Source organism: Procambarus clarkii, chromosome 56 (genome assembly GCF_040958095.1).
Source record: "Procambarus clarkii isolate CNS0578487 chromosome 56, FALCON_Pclarkii_2.0, whole genome shotgun sequence".
NCBI classification, from domain to species: domain Eukaryota; kingdom Metazoa; phylum Arthropoda; class Malacostraca; order Decapoda; family Cambaridae; genus Procambarus; species Procambarus clarkii.
Genome location: NC_091205.1, coordinates 19,768,418 through 19,783,280, shown reverse-complemented (window position 1 = coordinate 19,783,280; position 14,863 = coordinate 19,768,418). Strand labels below are relative to the sequence as shown.

Genomic DNA, 14,863 nt, shown 5'->3' with positions numbered 1-14,863 from the left:
AATAGGACCGGAGTCATTGCTGTAAACAACCGATGGCTCGAAAGGCGGGATCCAAGAGTGAATGCTCGATCCTGCAGGCACAAATAGGTGAGTACACACACACACACACACACACACACACACACACACACACACACACACACACACACACACACACACACGCCTCCGATATATATCTCGTTTGATCGTGATTTGTGTTGCGTGTATATTTAATATCTGTGTGAGACAGGAGGTTGACGGATTTCCAGTATCCTTGGCTGTCAGCGACAGTATTAACCTGTATTTGTAATCCCTGAATAAGACTTTTACCATCCAGTGCAAACTGTAGGTTATTGCATAATTGAAACTCTTGCGCTGATGTGTGTTGAATATTGATGCACGCGCGAGCTAAGCTGCATGTTGCACACTCGCGTGCACTTTGGACTTGCCATCTAGTGCTTTCCTCATTTGTCGTGTCGAGCTTCAGCTTCGGGTTTCCGCCTTGTAACTCTGGTTATTGGTATTACACTCTAGAAGGGTCCTTAAGATTACGATCCCAGAGTGCCTTCCACTAGGCTGCGAGGTCCTGTTTGTTTACCTAGATATACTCACCTAGATTTGCTTTTAGGGTCGAGCTAGGCTCCTGGCCCCGCCTTCCGAATGTTATTAATACAGTGACTCATTTCTCGCGCATTTATCATATTTACATTTACAATTTTTAATCGAATTATCTTCAACGACTTCTAGACTTTTACGTCTAGCCTGTTCCACTTATTGACAGCTCTCACGCTGGAAAAGTTCTTCCTGACGTCTCTATGACTCACATTACTCTTTTAGTGTTCATCTATGACCCCCTCGTTCCTTGCTTTGAACAACGCTGCTTTTTCTACTTTGTCAATTTGCTTAGAATCTTATATGTTGTTATCATGTCCCTTCTATCTTTCCTCTCCTCCAGTGTGGTAGAGTCCAGTTTTGCCTCTCCTTATAGTTCAATCCCCTCAGTTCCGGAACGAGCTTCGTTGCATATCTTTAGACCTTTTCTAGTTTCTCCTTGTCCTTTTTTCAGGTAAGTGTTAAAGGCATATTCAAAAGTTGGTTTCATCTTGAACAAATCCACAAGGGCCTTGACGAGGATTCGAACCTGCGTCCGGGAGCATCCCAGACACTGCCTTAATCGACTGAGTTACGACAGGGTTAAAAGAGTTGAAACCGAAGTTCTACTGAACTTACTGGATCCCGCAGCCTCTCCGAGGCACAAATCAGGGTTTTACAAAACTCGTAACCCTGTCGTAGCTCAGTCGATTAAGGCAGTGTCTGGGATGCTCCCGGACGCAGGTTCGAATCCTCGCCACGGCCCTTGTGGATTTGTTCATTTGATGCATCACGTTAGTGTGATCTCTGTGTGTATTGGTTTCATCTTCACTGTATATAGGACCGGGATACACTACACTGGAGTAAAAGGTTTTTAAAAACAAAACTTTCCCCCGTCGTTGAACTTAGGGGTCACCTGCTTGAAAAGAATTAAATGAGCAGATAAACGTATATTTATTGACCGTTTTAGTGCCTGGGGTCTGGCGAATGTGCACTCGTTATAGAAAACGGGAAGCCCGTGGCGGTCTCTAGACCGGCAGGTGTGGACCAGCCACAGCCAGCAGGTGTGGACCAGCCACAGCCAGTAGGTGTGGGGCCAGCCACAGCCAGCAGGTGTGGGGCCAGCCACAGCCAGCAGGTGTGGGCCAGCCACAGCCAGCAGGTGTGGGGCCAGCCACAGCCAGCAGGTGTGGGGCCAGCCACAGCCAGCAGGTGTGGGGCCAGCCACAGCCAGCAGGTGTGGGGCCAGTCACAGCCAGCAGGTGTGGGGCCAGCCACAGCCAGCAGGTGTGGGGCCAGCCACAGCCAGCAGGTGTGAGGCCAGCCACAGCCAGCAGATGTGGGGCCAACCACAGCCAGCAGGTGTGGGGCCAGCCACAGCCAGCATGTGTGGGGCCAGCCACAGCCAGCAGGTGTGGGGCCAGCCACAGCCAGCAGGTGTGGGGCCAGCCACAGCCAGCAGGTGTGAGGCCAGCCACAGCCAGCAGGTGTGGGGCCAGCCACAGCCAGCAGGTGTGGACCAGCCACAGCCGGCTGCAGTTGTTGCTACAATTACCTTGTCCTCCAGGTGTGTGTAGGTTCCCTTACTCATTATATGGTGGCCGAAACACACTTTGGTATATCAATATACACACGTACACACCTGCTTCTAACACCACCACACACACAAATGATAACACCACACCCACACACACCTGCTGCTAACACCACCACACACACACCTGCTAACATCACCACACACACACACACCTGTTCCTAACACATCCACACACACACCTGCTCCTAACACCTCTACACACACACCTGCTCCTAACACCTCTACACACACACCTGCTCCTAACACCTCTACACACACACCTGCTCCTGACACCTCCACACACACACACACCTGCCTCTAGCACCACAACATAAACGCTTAGGGGGACATGTTCTGGGGGAAAGGTTTGCACCAATTTACCTAATGGGTTTCAGTCCCTGGCCTGAGGCATGACTCCCCCCCCCCCTCTTGGTCATCATGCAACGCCCACAGCAGTTCTTACAGCATTCATGCTGCAACAAAGACACTATGGCAGCAGTCGTGCAAGAACAGCAGCCATGAGGCACCAACAACAGCAGCAGCAGCAGCAGCAACAGCAGCCATGAGGCACCAACAACAGCAGCAGCAACAGCAGAGTAACGGCAGGTGGAAGGCAGCCTGAGGTAAGACAGGAGGGGAAAGGCTGACGTTTATTGCAGTCCGGAAAGGAAAACTTGTGGGAAAAACAGACGGGGGAGGGCAGGCCGGGGGTGGGCAGGCGGGGGCTGGGCAGGCGGGGGGTGGGCAGGCGGGGGCTGGGCAGGCGGGGGCTGGGCAGGGTGACGAGGAGTATGGTCTTTGGGGGGGAAGGCAGTTGGTGATGGCAGGCTTGGATGGGGGGAGGGAGGGGGAGGCAAGCTGGCAGGTCTAGCGAGGAGAGCAGGCGTAGGGAGGCAAGCTTGGAAGGCAGGGATGGAAGGCAGGGGTGGAAGGCAGGGGTGGAAGCCAAACGGTATGGACACATATCGAAGAAAACGGGAAGCGAAACAGAAGCAAACTAAATTAGCTGATGTGGTGTATAGTCAAACAGAGGCAGCTCCACGAGGTAACAGAGTCCTCTGCCAGCCTCCACAGGGTAACGGAGGCATCTGCCAGCCTCCACGAGATAACGGGAGGCATCTGCCAGCCTCCACGAGGTAACGGGAGGTATCTGCCAGCCTCCACGAGGTAACGGAGGCATCTGCCAGCCTCCACGAGATAACGGGAGGTATCTGCCAGCCTCCACGAGGTAACGGAGGCATCTGCCAGCCTCCACGAGGTAACGGAGGCATCTGCCAGCCTCCACGAGGTAACGGAGGCATCTGCCAGCCTCCACGGGGTAACGGGAGGCATCTGCCAGCCTCCACGAGATAACGGGAGGTATCTGCCAGCCTCCACGAGGTAACGGAGGCATCTGCCAGCCTCCACGAGGTAACGGAGGCATCTGCCAGCCTCCACGAGGTAACGGAGGCATCTGCCAGCCTCCACGAGATAACGGGAGGCATCTGCCAGCATCCACGGGGTAACGGAGGCATCTGCCAGCCTCCACGAGGTAACGGAGGCATCTGCCAGCCTCCACGAGGTAACGGAGGCATCTGCCAGCCTCCACGAGGTAACGGAGGCATCTGCCAGCCTCCACGAGGTAACGGGAGGCATCTGCCAGCCTCCACGAGGTAACGGAGGCATCTGTCAGCCTCCACGAGGTAACGGAGGCATCTGCCAGCCTCCACGAGGTAACGGGAGGCATCTGCCAGCCTCCACGAGGTAACGGGAGGCATCTGCCAGCCTCCACGAGGTAACGGGAGGCATCTGCCAGCCTCCACGAGGTAACGGAGGCATCTGCCAGCCTCCACGAGATAACGGGAGGCATCTGCCAGCCTCCACGAGGTAACGGGAGGCATCTGCCAGCCTCCACGAGGTAACGGAGGCATCTGCCAGCTTCCACGAGGTAACGGGAGGCATCTGCCAGCCTCCACGAGGTAACGGAGGCATCTGCCATACCTCCTCCTCCTCCCCGGCTAAATATGCTTGTCTTAATATAATTATCATTGGTGTTCCGGGTAGCAGCGACACACCTGCAGTGCCAAGGTATACTTAGTGAGTATACTCATCGAATTAGACAGTATACTAGATGAGTATACTCACCATTAGGGGCAGTATAGTGTGTGGTCTTAAGACTTAATGTATTTACAACTTTGTAAATTCAGTTATACAAAAATACAACTAGCTATGAAGAACTTATGAATGTATATAGCGGTTATACTCACCGCGAATATAACAGCCTAATTATATATAATAAACTGATTATTTCCATTCTAACAAAAATAATATTGGATTCGTAAAATATTCGAATATGGAAATAATAGAGCGGGTACACAGGTAAATTCAGGTAAATAACGCCGCTAATAGGCTAAGTTATCTTGTTATCGATGATAACATCATTTGTGGGGGGGGGGTCGTATTTTTGGGTCTGTTCTATTTTGGTTATCCGGAAAATCAGTATAACACACTGACCAACCACTTGGGCTGGGCGGTAGAGCGACGGTTTCGGCTCATGCAGGTCGGCGTTCAATCCCCGACTGTCCACAAGTGGTTAGGGCACTATTCCTTTTCCCTCTCCCCGTCCCATGGCAAATCCTTATCCTGATTCCTTCCCAGTGCTTTCCCCTGATCATTCCATTCCATTTCATTCGCAGATGTACGCGGAATTTTCACGAAAGAAAACTTAGAGAAATTTGTCATGGTTAACATTACAAATAAAGCATATTTGCATTACACTATTACATTACAATAAAGCATTACACCATTAACATAAAGCCACCAACCGTTTTCTATGATCGAGTTGGCCATTAAGGCTTAACTTAATGTTTTTTTTGAGGAAATTAAAGACATTTCTGCTACGTATGGAAGTCACAATAATATGGTCCTGGGTTAAGACTCGAGTGTTTTCACCCATCCATGCTCCTGAGAATTCATCATTCTTCCATCATGCTGCACATATTACTAATAATTAAGACCATCATGCCGCGCAATAATGATTCTATGAAGAAATCCACAAGGGCCGTGACGAGGATTCGAACCTGCGTCCGGGAGCATCCCAGACACTGCTTTAATCATTTGATGCATCTCGTTAGTGTGATCTCTGTGTGTAATGATTCTATGGCTTGTAAGACGGGTAGACATGATTAGAATGAAATGATTTTGGAATAAAATGAGTCAATAAAGTCATGTTGTAAACATGAGGATTACAGACATGATCTGGTTGTTACAACGCCTCAGACGCTGTTAGTTATAGCTCATTACCACAACAAATTTACCTGCGGCTACTTTACCTGGTTAAATTACCTGGTTAATTAACCTGGCTATTTTACCTGGGCATACTTTAACTGGTTAATTTACTTGGTTAATTAACCTGGCTAATTTACCTGGGCATACTTTAACTGGTTAATTTACTTTGTTAATTTACCTGGTTAATTTTCCTGCTTAATTTACCTGGCTACCACCTGGCTACTTTAGAACAAGGGAAGCGTTACAGTGTAGCTTCTAACTCGGCGTAAGCTTCATTATGGGGATTTATGTAATCTTCATTAGGGGGATTTAGGTTATCATCTGCACATGTGTGAGAGACAGCCACTGGTCCCCCAGTGAACCACTACTGACCTGGGAGAGTATAAGGTGTAAGGTTCATGTCTCAGTGAACCACAATTGGGTACACGGTGCCTTCAACCACTCGACCATCAGTGACCGTACAAAAAGTGGTGATAGCCAAGGCAATTTGAACCTATGGTCGAAGGCTATGTGAATAAGCTTTTTCGCATCTGCATTGCTCACGTGGCCCCACAAAAATGAGGTGATTTGATGAAAAGCTGTGCCCAGGATTACCATCAAAGTGCCGTCGGGGTGGTGGTTCAAATAGCCTCGGCTATCACCACTTTTTGTACGGTCACTGATGGTCGAGTGGTTTAAAGCACCGTGTACACCAGTTGCAATGTGCTCCTGGCGGTCCGGGTTCGAGTCACTTCTGGGGTGTGGAGTTTTCATTCATATATATATATATACATTTACATTTCACCTTTGTAAATGCACATTAATGACACTATGTAAAAGACACATCGAACACTTATGTAAATACACATATATACGTATGTAGTTTAGCTTACCATTTTAAAAACACTACAATCACCTTCTGTTGTTGATTGTTCAATAAATCCCTGAATTATATGTTTAACACATCTCTAACCCTGTCCATGGAGGACAGGAGAAAATGTATATATGCTGGTTAGCATTGTAAATGTGTGGCCACGTCTGTGGTAGAAAATAATAATAATAAAAAAAAGTGACCATCATAGTCCATTTGATCAGGAAGGGAAGGGAACTATCAGGAGAGAAGGCTAAACCATTACGACTATATAACATTTGATCAGGAATCAAAGATTAATACAAAGAGCGATTTGTGGAAATCCTGAAATCCTTTCCGTGGTCCTTAAATCCTTTCCGTGGTCAGGCAATGGAGCAAATACTTGGAAGGTAGACAGTGTCTACTACGCATACCTGTGGATGACTTGGAGTATATATCTACTCCTCGCATCATATCGTGTAATGTATATGCCTTATAGAAGTCTTAACTATATAACTGCTATATTTTCAGTCAATGTACATGATTTGTAAGAGATTGGTTAAAAGTTCCGCCTTTCATTTCTCCCGCAAATTGGGTCATTTAGTTATTTTTGAGGGCACATTCCCGGGAAGGTGGAATGTCGGGAGTCGAACGAGTACTCCACACTCCCCTGGAATTTTTTCCAGAGGGAGCGTGTTCCAGGGGGAGCGTGTTCCAGGGGGAGCGTGTTCCAGGGAGAGCGTGTTCCAGGGGGAGCGTGTTCCAGGGGGAGTGTGTTCCAGGGGGAGCGTGTTCCAGGGAGAGCGTGTTCCAGGGGGAGCGTGTTCCAGGGGGAGCGTGTTCCAGGGGGAGCGTATTCCACGAGAGCGTGTTCCAGGGGGAGCGTGTTCCAGGGGGAGCATGTTCCAGGGGGAGTGTGTTCCAGGAGAGCATGTTCCAGAGGGAGCGTGTTCCAGGGAAGCATGTTCCAGGGAAGCGTGTTCCAGGGGGAGTGTTTTCCAGGGGGAGTGTGTTCCAGGGGGAGCGTGTTCCAGGGGGAGCGTGTTCCAGGGGAAGCGTGTTCCAGGGGTGCGTGTTCCAGGGGGAGCGTGTTCCAGGGGTGCGTGTTCCAGGAGGAGCGTGTTCCAAGAGAGCGTGATCCAGAGGAGCGTGTTCCAGGGGAAGCGTGTTCCAGGGGCAGCGAGCTGTACACGTCCGACTCCCGTATACAACGTCCACTATCGCCGCCCGAGTCATGAAAACAGCCATAAAGGCGCCGACAATCACCTCGTTCCCCTGGGTAAACCAGGACGCTGGATAAGATAATCTCACAACACAATTAGCTGCCGCTGCTCACGGGACAGCGCGCCCCGAGGTGTCCTCACCTGGAGGCCCCAGCTTACCCTGCTCGGGTCAATTACTAATGTGTTAGTAAATGCAATACAGCGCCGGAATTTTAACGGTCGCGTCTATAGCGTCAAAATCCCGGTGTATTGGCGTCCGTTCAACGTCCCAATAGGTATTTAATTCCCAGAATTTGTTAGCTTCGTTAAACTTCCGGTATTCAGCCTACGCTTCGTTATTCCCTGACAACGAGATTAATGACCTCGTTATTGCGAGGCCAGAAACACTACTACAAGCATATTCTTCAAGAATAATTACATTCAATACACATTTGAATATGTCAGCTTGTCTCTAACGGCATACCTTACCTTGGTGAGGTTCTGAGAGAGATTCTTCCCAAGCCCGGCCCGAAGCCAAGCTTGACTTGTGAGAGCTTGGTCCACCAGGCTGTTGCTTAAGTACCTAACCACCTGGAATTTATCACTGTTCAGCACAATAACCTCTTGACAGACGTCTTAAGTCAGTCTTACCTACATATACAGCGAGAAAAGTTCGAGTACTGGCTAAGGAGGATTGACTGGGCGCCAATCCTTAAATACTCGCCTCTGTTCATCCAGCAGTAACTGCATGCCTGGTTATTAACCAATTGGCTGGTCGTGTGCCAGGGGGACCTCCAGTAGGCATATGGCTTCCCAAGACCTATAGGGAGAGCAATCACTCTCCTTCAGAGGAGAAGAGTAGATACATACACTCTCACTCAGAGGAGAAGGGTAGATACATACACTCTCCCTCAGAGGAGAAGGGTAGATACATACACTCTACCTCAGAGGAGAAGGGTAGATAAAATCACTCCAGCTCGCCTGCTATTAAACTCGAGCCATAAAACTGCCAACTATGTCTACTTAAACAATTATCTTGCAGCTGAAAACTGCCAAAGCCCTAATTGGCATTTTGCTTTTTCTTTAAGACTCTTAATTCTTCTCTGTTCCAAATGAGTCTATTTAGTCTTAGTTTTAATGAGAAATTTTCTTTGCAAAGGACGAAGGTGAAACGGGTTTGTAGTTGGCTTCGTGTGTATGTATGATGGGTGTGTATGATATATGTATGATGTATATATGTAGGCTACTAAAGTTGGTATTGAGCTCGTTCTGTACCAATCTTGAAGTGCTATTGTCTAACGAGAAGCGTATCAAACGCGACGCATTGATCTCTAGAAGCGATCAATTTTTGCCATTCATCAAATATTATTTAAACGCCGGAAATTTGTCGATGCGATGGCAGGTTGGATGAAACGAATAAGAAACACTACTTTTTAACATGTTAGAAAACAAGAAGCACGACTCTTAAACATATCAGGAAACAAAAAACATGACTTTTTAACATGACAGATAACAAGAAACATGACTTAACATGTTAGGGAACAAGCCATGAGTTCATCAAGGCAGCCATCGTCTTCACAACACAGAAACAATCGAGGGGGCTCTGAGGCGGGTGAGAGTGCTGCTCCTGTTCCTGCTGCTGCTGCTGCTGGTGCTGCTCCTGTTCCTGCTGCTGCTGCTGCTACTGCTGGTGCTGCTCCTGTTCCTGCTACAGTGATCACCAGCAATAATGAATGAACTGAGGCCGCCAGAGTCTTCAGAGGGGGAGGGAGGTGGAACAGCCCTAGATACACGTATCTGGTACCCAGTAACCAGTACTTGAGTAAACCCAGCCCCAGGTACTCAAGTTACATAGTCTCTATGCTGACTCTACTCTTCAGAGGAGTAGCAGAGGTCTAGGCCTCCTCCTTCGACAGTAGCACTCTGGGACCATGTGGTTTGGGGTGGGGGGGGGGGAGGGACTCACTGTGAGTGAAAGTGAGTGACAGATTCGACTTTCACTCACAATGAGTCTATCCTGTGTCCATTCCTTCTCTCTCTCTCTCTCCCTCTCCCTCTTTCTCTCTCTTTCTCTCTCTCTCTCCCTCTCCCTCTCTCTCTCTCTTTCTCTCTCCCTCTCTTGTTCCACAGCTTCTATACTCTTACCTTCGTGTCTCTTGCTGAGCTCTACACATTTCTTACCTCTTATTCGCTCTCCCCTTCCCTAACTCTCCCCTCCCCTCGCTCTCCCCTCCTCCTCCTTCTCAGCGACCAGTCACAATTATTGAGCACCTTCCGCCCTGTGCACCGTCGCACCAACACACCTAAAAACTTATTCTTTTGAAAGTGTCCACGCGTTCCTGACTGCCGCCTCGGGCAGAGAGAGAGAGAGAGAGAGAGAGAGAGAGAGAGAGAAGAGAGAGAGAGAGAGAGAGAGAGAGAGAGAGAGAGAGAGAGAGAGAGAGAGAGAGAGAGTGTGTAGAGGGTGGAAAGGTAAGGCTAAGAAATACACAAACCAATTTTAGCTTCCTTGTATAACCTAAAATAGGTAAAAACCTATTTGAACCATAAACTAACTGCCAACAAACTAGTCACGATATGGGTTGAAACGGGTAAGAAACATGATTTAAAGTCATGTTTTAATACTCGACTATTAAACGTCGAGTGCTTCGACCCAGGAGCTGAAGACCAGCCTGCAACACCACAGACAGGTGAGAACCCCCACAAATACTCCAACATAAGCGTACAATTCCAGTCGACTCAGAATATTCATCATTCAACTCATATACTCATCCATCAACTCATTCTAGTTTGCTTAATCATCACTCTCGCGTCATCAACAACACGAAACAAATCAAATTTATATAACAAATTTATAATTTATATAATTTATATAAAAATAAAAATAAAAACATGTTGATGGCATCACAGAGCATTGTGCTGTGAGGCAGAGATGAGGGAGAACATCCCATCGTCTCCCTTAATACGTCTCATTTTAGCCGGAATGGACAGATCCTTAATATTGACGTCTGCATCAACCTCATTAGACTAGGTGGATTGCTTCCAGTCTTACATTTCCTAGTTTTACCTAACTAATATTTTCTCACTCTTCTGAGTAAGCAAAACCGTTCCATTCTTGTAAACGGAGTGGCAAATCGAGAGAGAGAATACCTGTTTGATGGGGTTCTGGGAGGTCTTCTACTTCCCCAAGATCCCCAAGACTCCCCAAGACTCCCCAAGACTCCCCAAGATCCCCAAGACTCCCCAAGACTCCCCAAGATCCCCAAGACTCCCCAAGATCCCCAAGACTCCCCAAGACTTCCCAAGATCCTCAAGACTTCCCCAAGATCCTCAAGACTTCCCAAGATCCTCAAGACTCCCCAAGATCCTCAAGATTCCCCAAGACTCCCCAAGATCCGAAGGCTCCCCAAGATCCCCAAGACTTCCCAAGATCCTCAAGACTTCCCCAAGATCCTCAAGGCTCCCCAAGATCCCCAAGACTCCCCAAGACCCCCAAGAATAGGATCACAAAAACACACTACCCTTTTCCTATGCACCACGTAGGTGTATTTCCATCATGGTGTAGCCCCAGAGGTGCCAACACCTCCCTCACCAGCAGGAGCGCGGCGCTGGCCTGGAATACAAAGCCAAGAAGGGCGCGGTGGCGACGGCTGGCTTCCAAAACTAAACTCTAAGCCACACCGGACTTCGCGAAACAGCGCCAAATGCACACAACTTATCCTTTCAGAATTCGCGATGGCTACAGGAAAATATATATAAAATGAGGCGTTGGTGTTACCCCGGCTCAGGTTCAACCTTCCAACCGCTTCTGGCACGTGCTCCAGTGCCAATAAAATTAACTTTAATGGTCGAGTTGGGATTTGGACGCTTATGGGTGATCGCTATTCAGTCTCCTGTTATCAGTCTGGACAAGTAAACGATGTGTGTATTTATAATATAACCTGGCGGGGGGGATCCAGTGGATTTGTCGAGTTGTAGTGTGTGATTGTTCTGGAGGGTTGTAAAGTGGATTATACCCAGCTGTGACGGGAGGCAGAAGTCACCCAGCTGTGAGGTGAGGCAGGGGAGTGTCACCCAGCTGTGAGGTGAGGCAGGAGTGTCTCACCCAGCTGTGACGTGAGGCAGGAGTGTGTCACCCAGCTGTGAGGTGAGGCAGGAGTGTCTCACCCAGCTGTGAGGTGAGGCAGGGGAGTGTCACCCAGCTGTGAGGTGAGGCAGGGGAGTGTCACCCAGCTGTGAGGTGAGGCAGGGGAGTATCACCCAGCTGTGAGGTGAGGCAGGGGAGTATCACCCAGCTGTGAGGTGAGGCAGGGGAGTGTCACCCAGCTGTGAGGTGAGGCAGGGGAGTGTCACCCAGCTGTGAGGTGAGGCAGGAGTGTCTCACCCAGCTGTGAGGTGAGGCAGGGGAGTGTCACCCAGCTGTGACGGGAGGCAGGAGTGTGTCACCCAACTATGGGTAAAACAGGAGCTTCGACTCAATTCGTGTCGGACATAACCAGCCGTTTAAACCCTTAACAAACATCGACTAGAACTACTGACAATCAACAGGCACTAGCAGTAGTTTCCCCCCCACCCCCACCCCCCACAAACACCACGCGCGTGCGAGCGCACCCACCTACACACACACACACACACGCACGCACGCAAACCAACCACATACCTCACCATTAACCAGTCTACAATATACAACACATTGCACAATCCGTCTTCAACTTGCAACATTCACACTCACATCAAACCAACGCAGCCAAAAAATGACGCAACAAATCCTATAAAGCATTACTCTCAACAGGACCACCATAGTGCATGTTAGATTATGCAATTAAACGAAATGTAGCTCATGACAATCTCTCACCGGGATACAATTAAACAGGATTTTAAAATAAAATCTGCAATTCATGATGAATTCAGCGTATTGGTGGCGGGCGATGAACCACCACCGGATGTTCTCTGGCGCAAATAGTGAATAATATTATGGATATCAACATCCCTATTTATATTTACGCGTCCCATTTACTGTGTCGTGGGACGGGTAGATTGGCAGGTCCCTCCCGGAGGCCTGATGGCTGCCAGATACCCTGTGTGTACCGGTGTCTGGGTGTACCGGTGACTGGGTGTACCGGTGGCTGGGTGTACCGGTGACTGGGTGTACCGGTGACTGGGTGTACCGGTGACTGGGTGTACCGGTGTCTGGGTGTACCGGTGACTGGGTGTACCGGTGACTGGGTGTACCGGTGGCTGGGTGTACCGGTGACTGGGTGTACCGGTGACTGGGTGTACCGGTGACTGGGTGTACTGGTGAATATGTGTACCGGTGACTGGGTGTACCGGTGACTGGGTGTACCGGTGACTGGGTGTACCGGTGACTGGGTGTGCCGGTGACTGGGTGTACTGGTGACTATGTGTACCGGTGACTGGGTGTACCGGTAACTGGGTGTACCGGTGACTGGGTGTACTGGTGACTGGGTGTACCGGAGACTGGGTGTACCGGTAACTGGGTGTACCGGTGACTGGGTGTACCGGAGACTGGGTGTACCGGTGACTGGGTGTACCGGTGACTGGGTGTACCAGTAACTGGGTGTACCGGTGACTGGGTGTACCGGTGTCTGGGTGTACCGGTGACTGGGTGTGCCGGTGACTGGGTGTACCGGTGTCTGGGTGTGCCGGTGACTGGGTGTGCCGGTGACTGGGTGTGCCGGTGACTGGGTGTACTGGTGACTGGGTGTACCGGTGTCTGGGTGTACCGGTGACTGGGTGTGCCGGTGACTGGGTGTACTGGTGACTGGGTGTACTGGTGACTGGGTGTACTGGTGACTGGGTGTGCCGGTGACTGGGTGTACTGGTGACTGTGTGTACCGGTAACCCAGCATGCAGGAGCGCCACTGTTCAACGTACCAACGGGCGCCAACAGGGAACACGCACGGTACCTTCGTTGTGGTAAACATTTAAATGGTTATTAACCTCAATGAACAACACCCGAGTGTCGATAAAGTCAACCATGTGTCCGTACACTCTCACAGAACACACTTTGTTGACCATACTAAACACACTTTGGTTACATTCCCTTGTTGGCTTGTTGAAGGCAAGGGAATGTAACCCTTACATTCCCTTGTTGGCTTGTTGAAGGCAAGGGAATGTAACCCTTACATTCCCTTGTTGGCTTGTTGAAGGCAAGGGAATGTAACCCTTACATTCCCTTGTTGGCTTGTTGAAGGCAAGGGAATGTAACCCTTACATTCCCTTGTTGGCTTGTTGAAGGCAAGGGAATGTAACCCTTACATTCCCTTGTTGGCTTGTTGAAGGCAAGGGAATGTAACCCTTACATTCCAGGCATAGTCATAAGAACATAACATAAGACCAAAGGTAACTGCAGAAGGCCGATTGGCCCATACGAGGCAGCTCCTATCTATAACCACCCAATCCCCTTATCAGTCTTATCAGAACAAGTGACTGTTAACTGAAATAACCTGAGCAGGATCAACGGGGGGGACAGTTACCTGTTATTCTTGACACCTGCCAATCAAACAGACTCGTGTGTCGTCCCACAGGTGAGATCTTCAGGTATCCTTCGTGTCTTAGAGACCGGGGTAATAATTACCCAGGTGAATGGTGTGTATATATATATATATATATATATATATATATATATATATATATATATATATATATATATATATATATATATATATATATATATATATATATATATATATATATATATATTTTGGTCGATATATAAATAAACTCCTTGTAAATCACAGTATACAAATTACTGTATTCAAGCTACATTTAGCAGTACAAGTCCTATTAATTACATTTTATGGCGTGTGATTTACCAACGTAAGTGCCACTGCTCTTAATTGCTGGGTATAATTATTTGATATGGCCAAGCACCTGTGAATTGTAATTTATATTAATCTCTTACGAATGAAATCAATCAAGACGTGATACATGAAGCATTTGAAGCACCAAGTAGCTAGCCGAAGGAACAAAGGAGCTTGTCTTAACTTTGAAGTATTAAGAAAGTATAAGTGTTGACAGTGTAACCGGTGTGAGTGCTGGGCTCTCAAGTGCTTAGAAGTGTAAGCGTTCATAAGTGTGTCGCCTCGTAAGAGCGCGCTTCATCAATAACAAACATTAAACAGGTATATACGTCTGATATACTGCTCACACGTCACTAGTAAATCAGGGTAATGAGGAGTATATCATACACAGGGTTCAGGGCGTCATGTGCTCACTGTGTGTACCTTTGATGAGTAGGGCGGCGTTATGTTACGGGTTATTCATGCCCATGCCACATCTTGGGTGGCTTAATCTTCATTAATCGGGTTGTAACTCTTGCCAGCTGGCCTTAGTCCATGGGCCAAGTGATGGGGCCAGGTGGGCCGGGCCAAGTGATGGGGCCAGGTGGGCCACACC

General features: G+C 48.7%; 1 protein-coding gene across 1 annotated transcript; it reads left to right on the top strand.

The window, feature by feature from the left end:
* Positions 1-10,601: 10,601 nt before the first annotated feature.
* On the top strand, positions 10,602-10,946 carry LOC138353196 (IgA FC receptor-like). The gene has a single exon (XM_069306074.1). It carries the CDS (start codon positions 10,602-10,604, stop codon positions 10,944-10,946), a length of 345 nt encoding a protein of 114 aa, XP_069162175.1.
* The last annotated feature ends 3,917 nt before the right edge of the window (positions 10,947-14,863 follow it).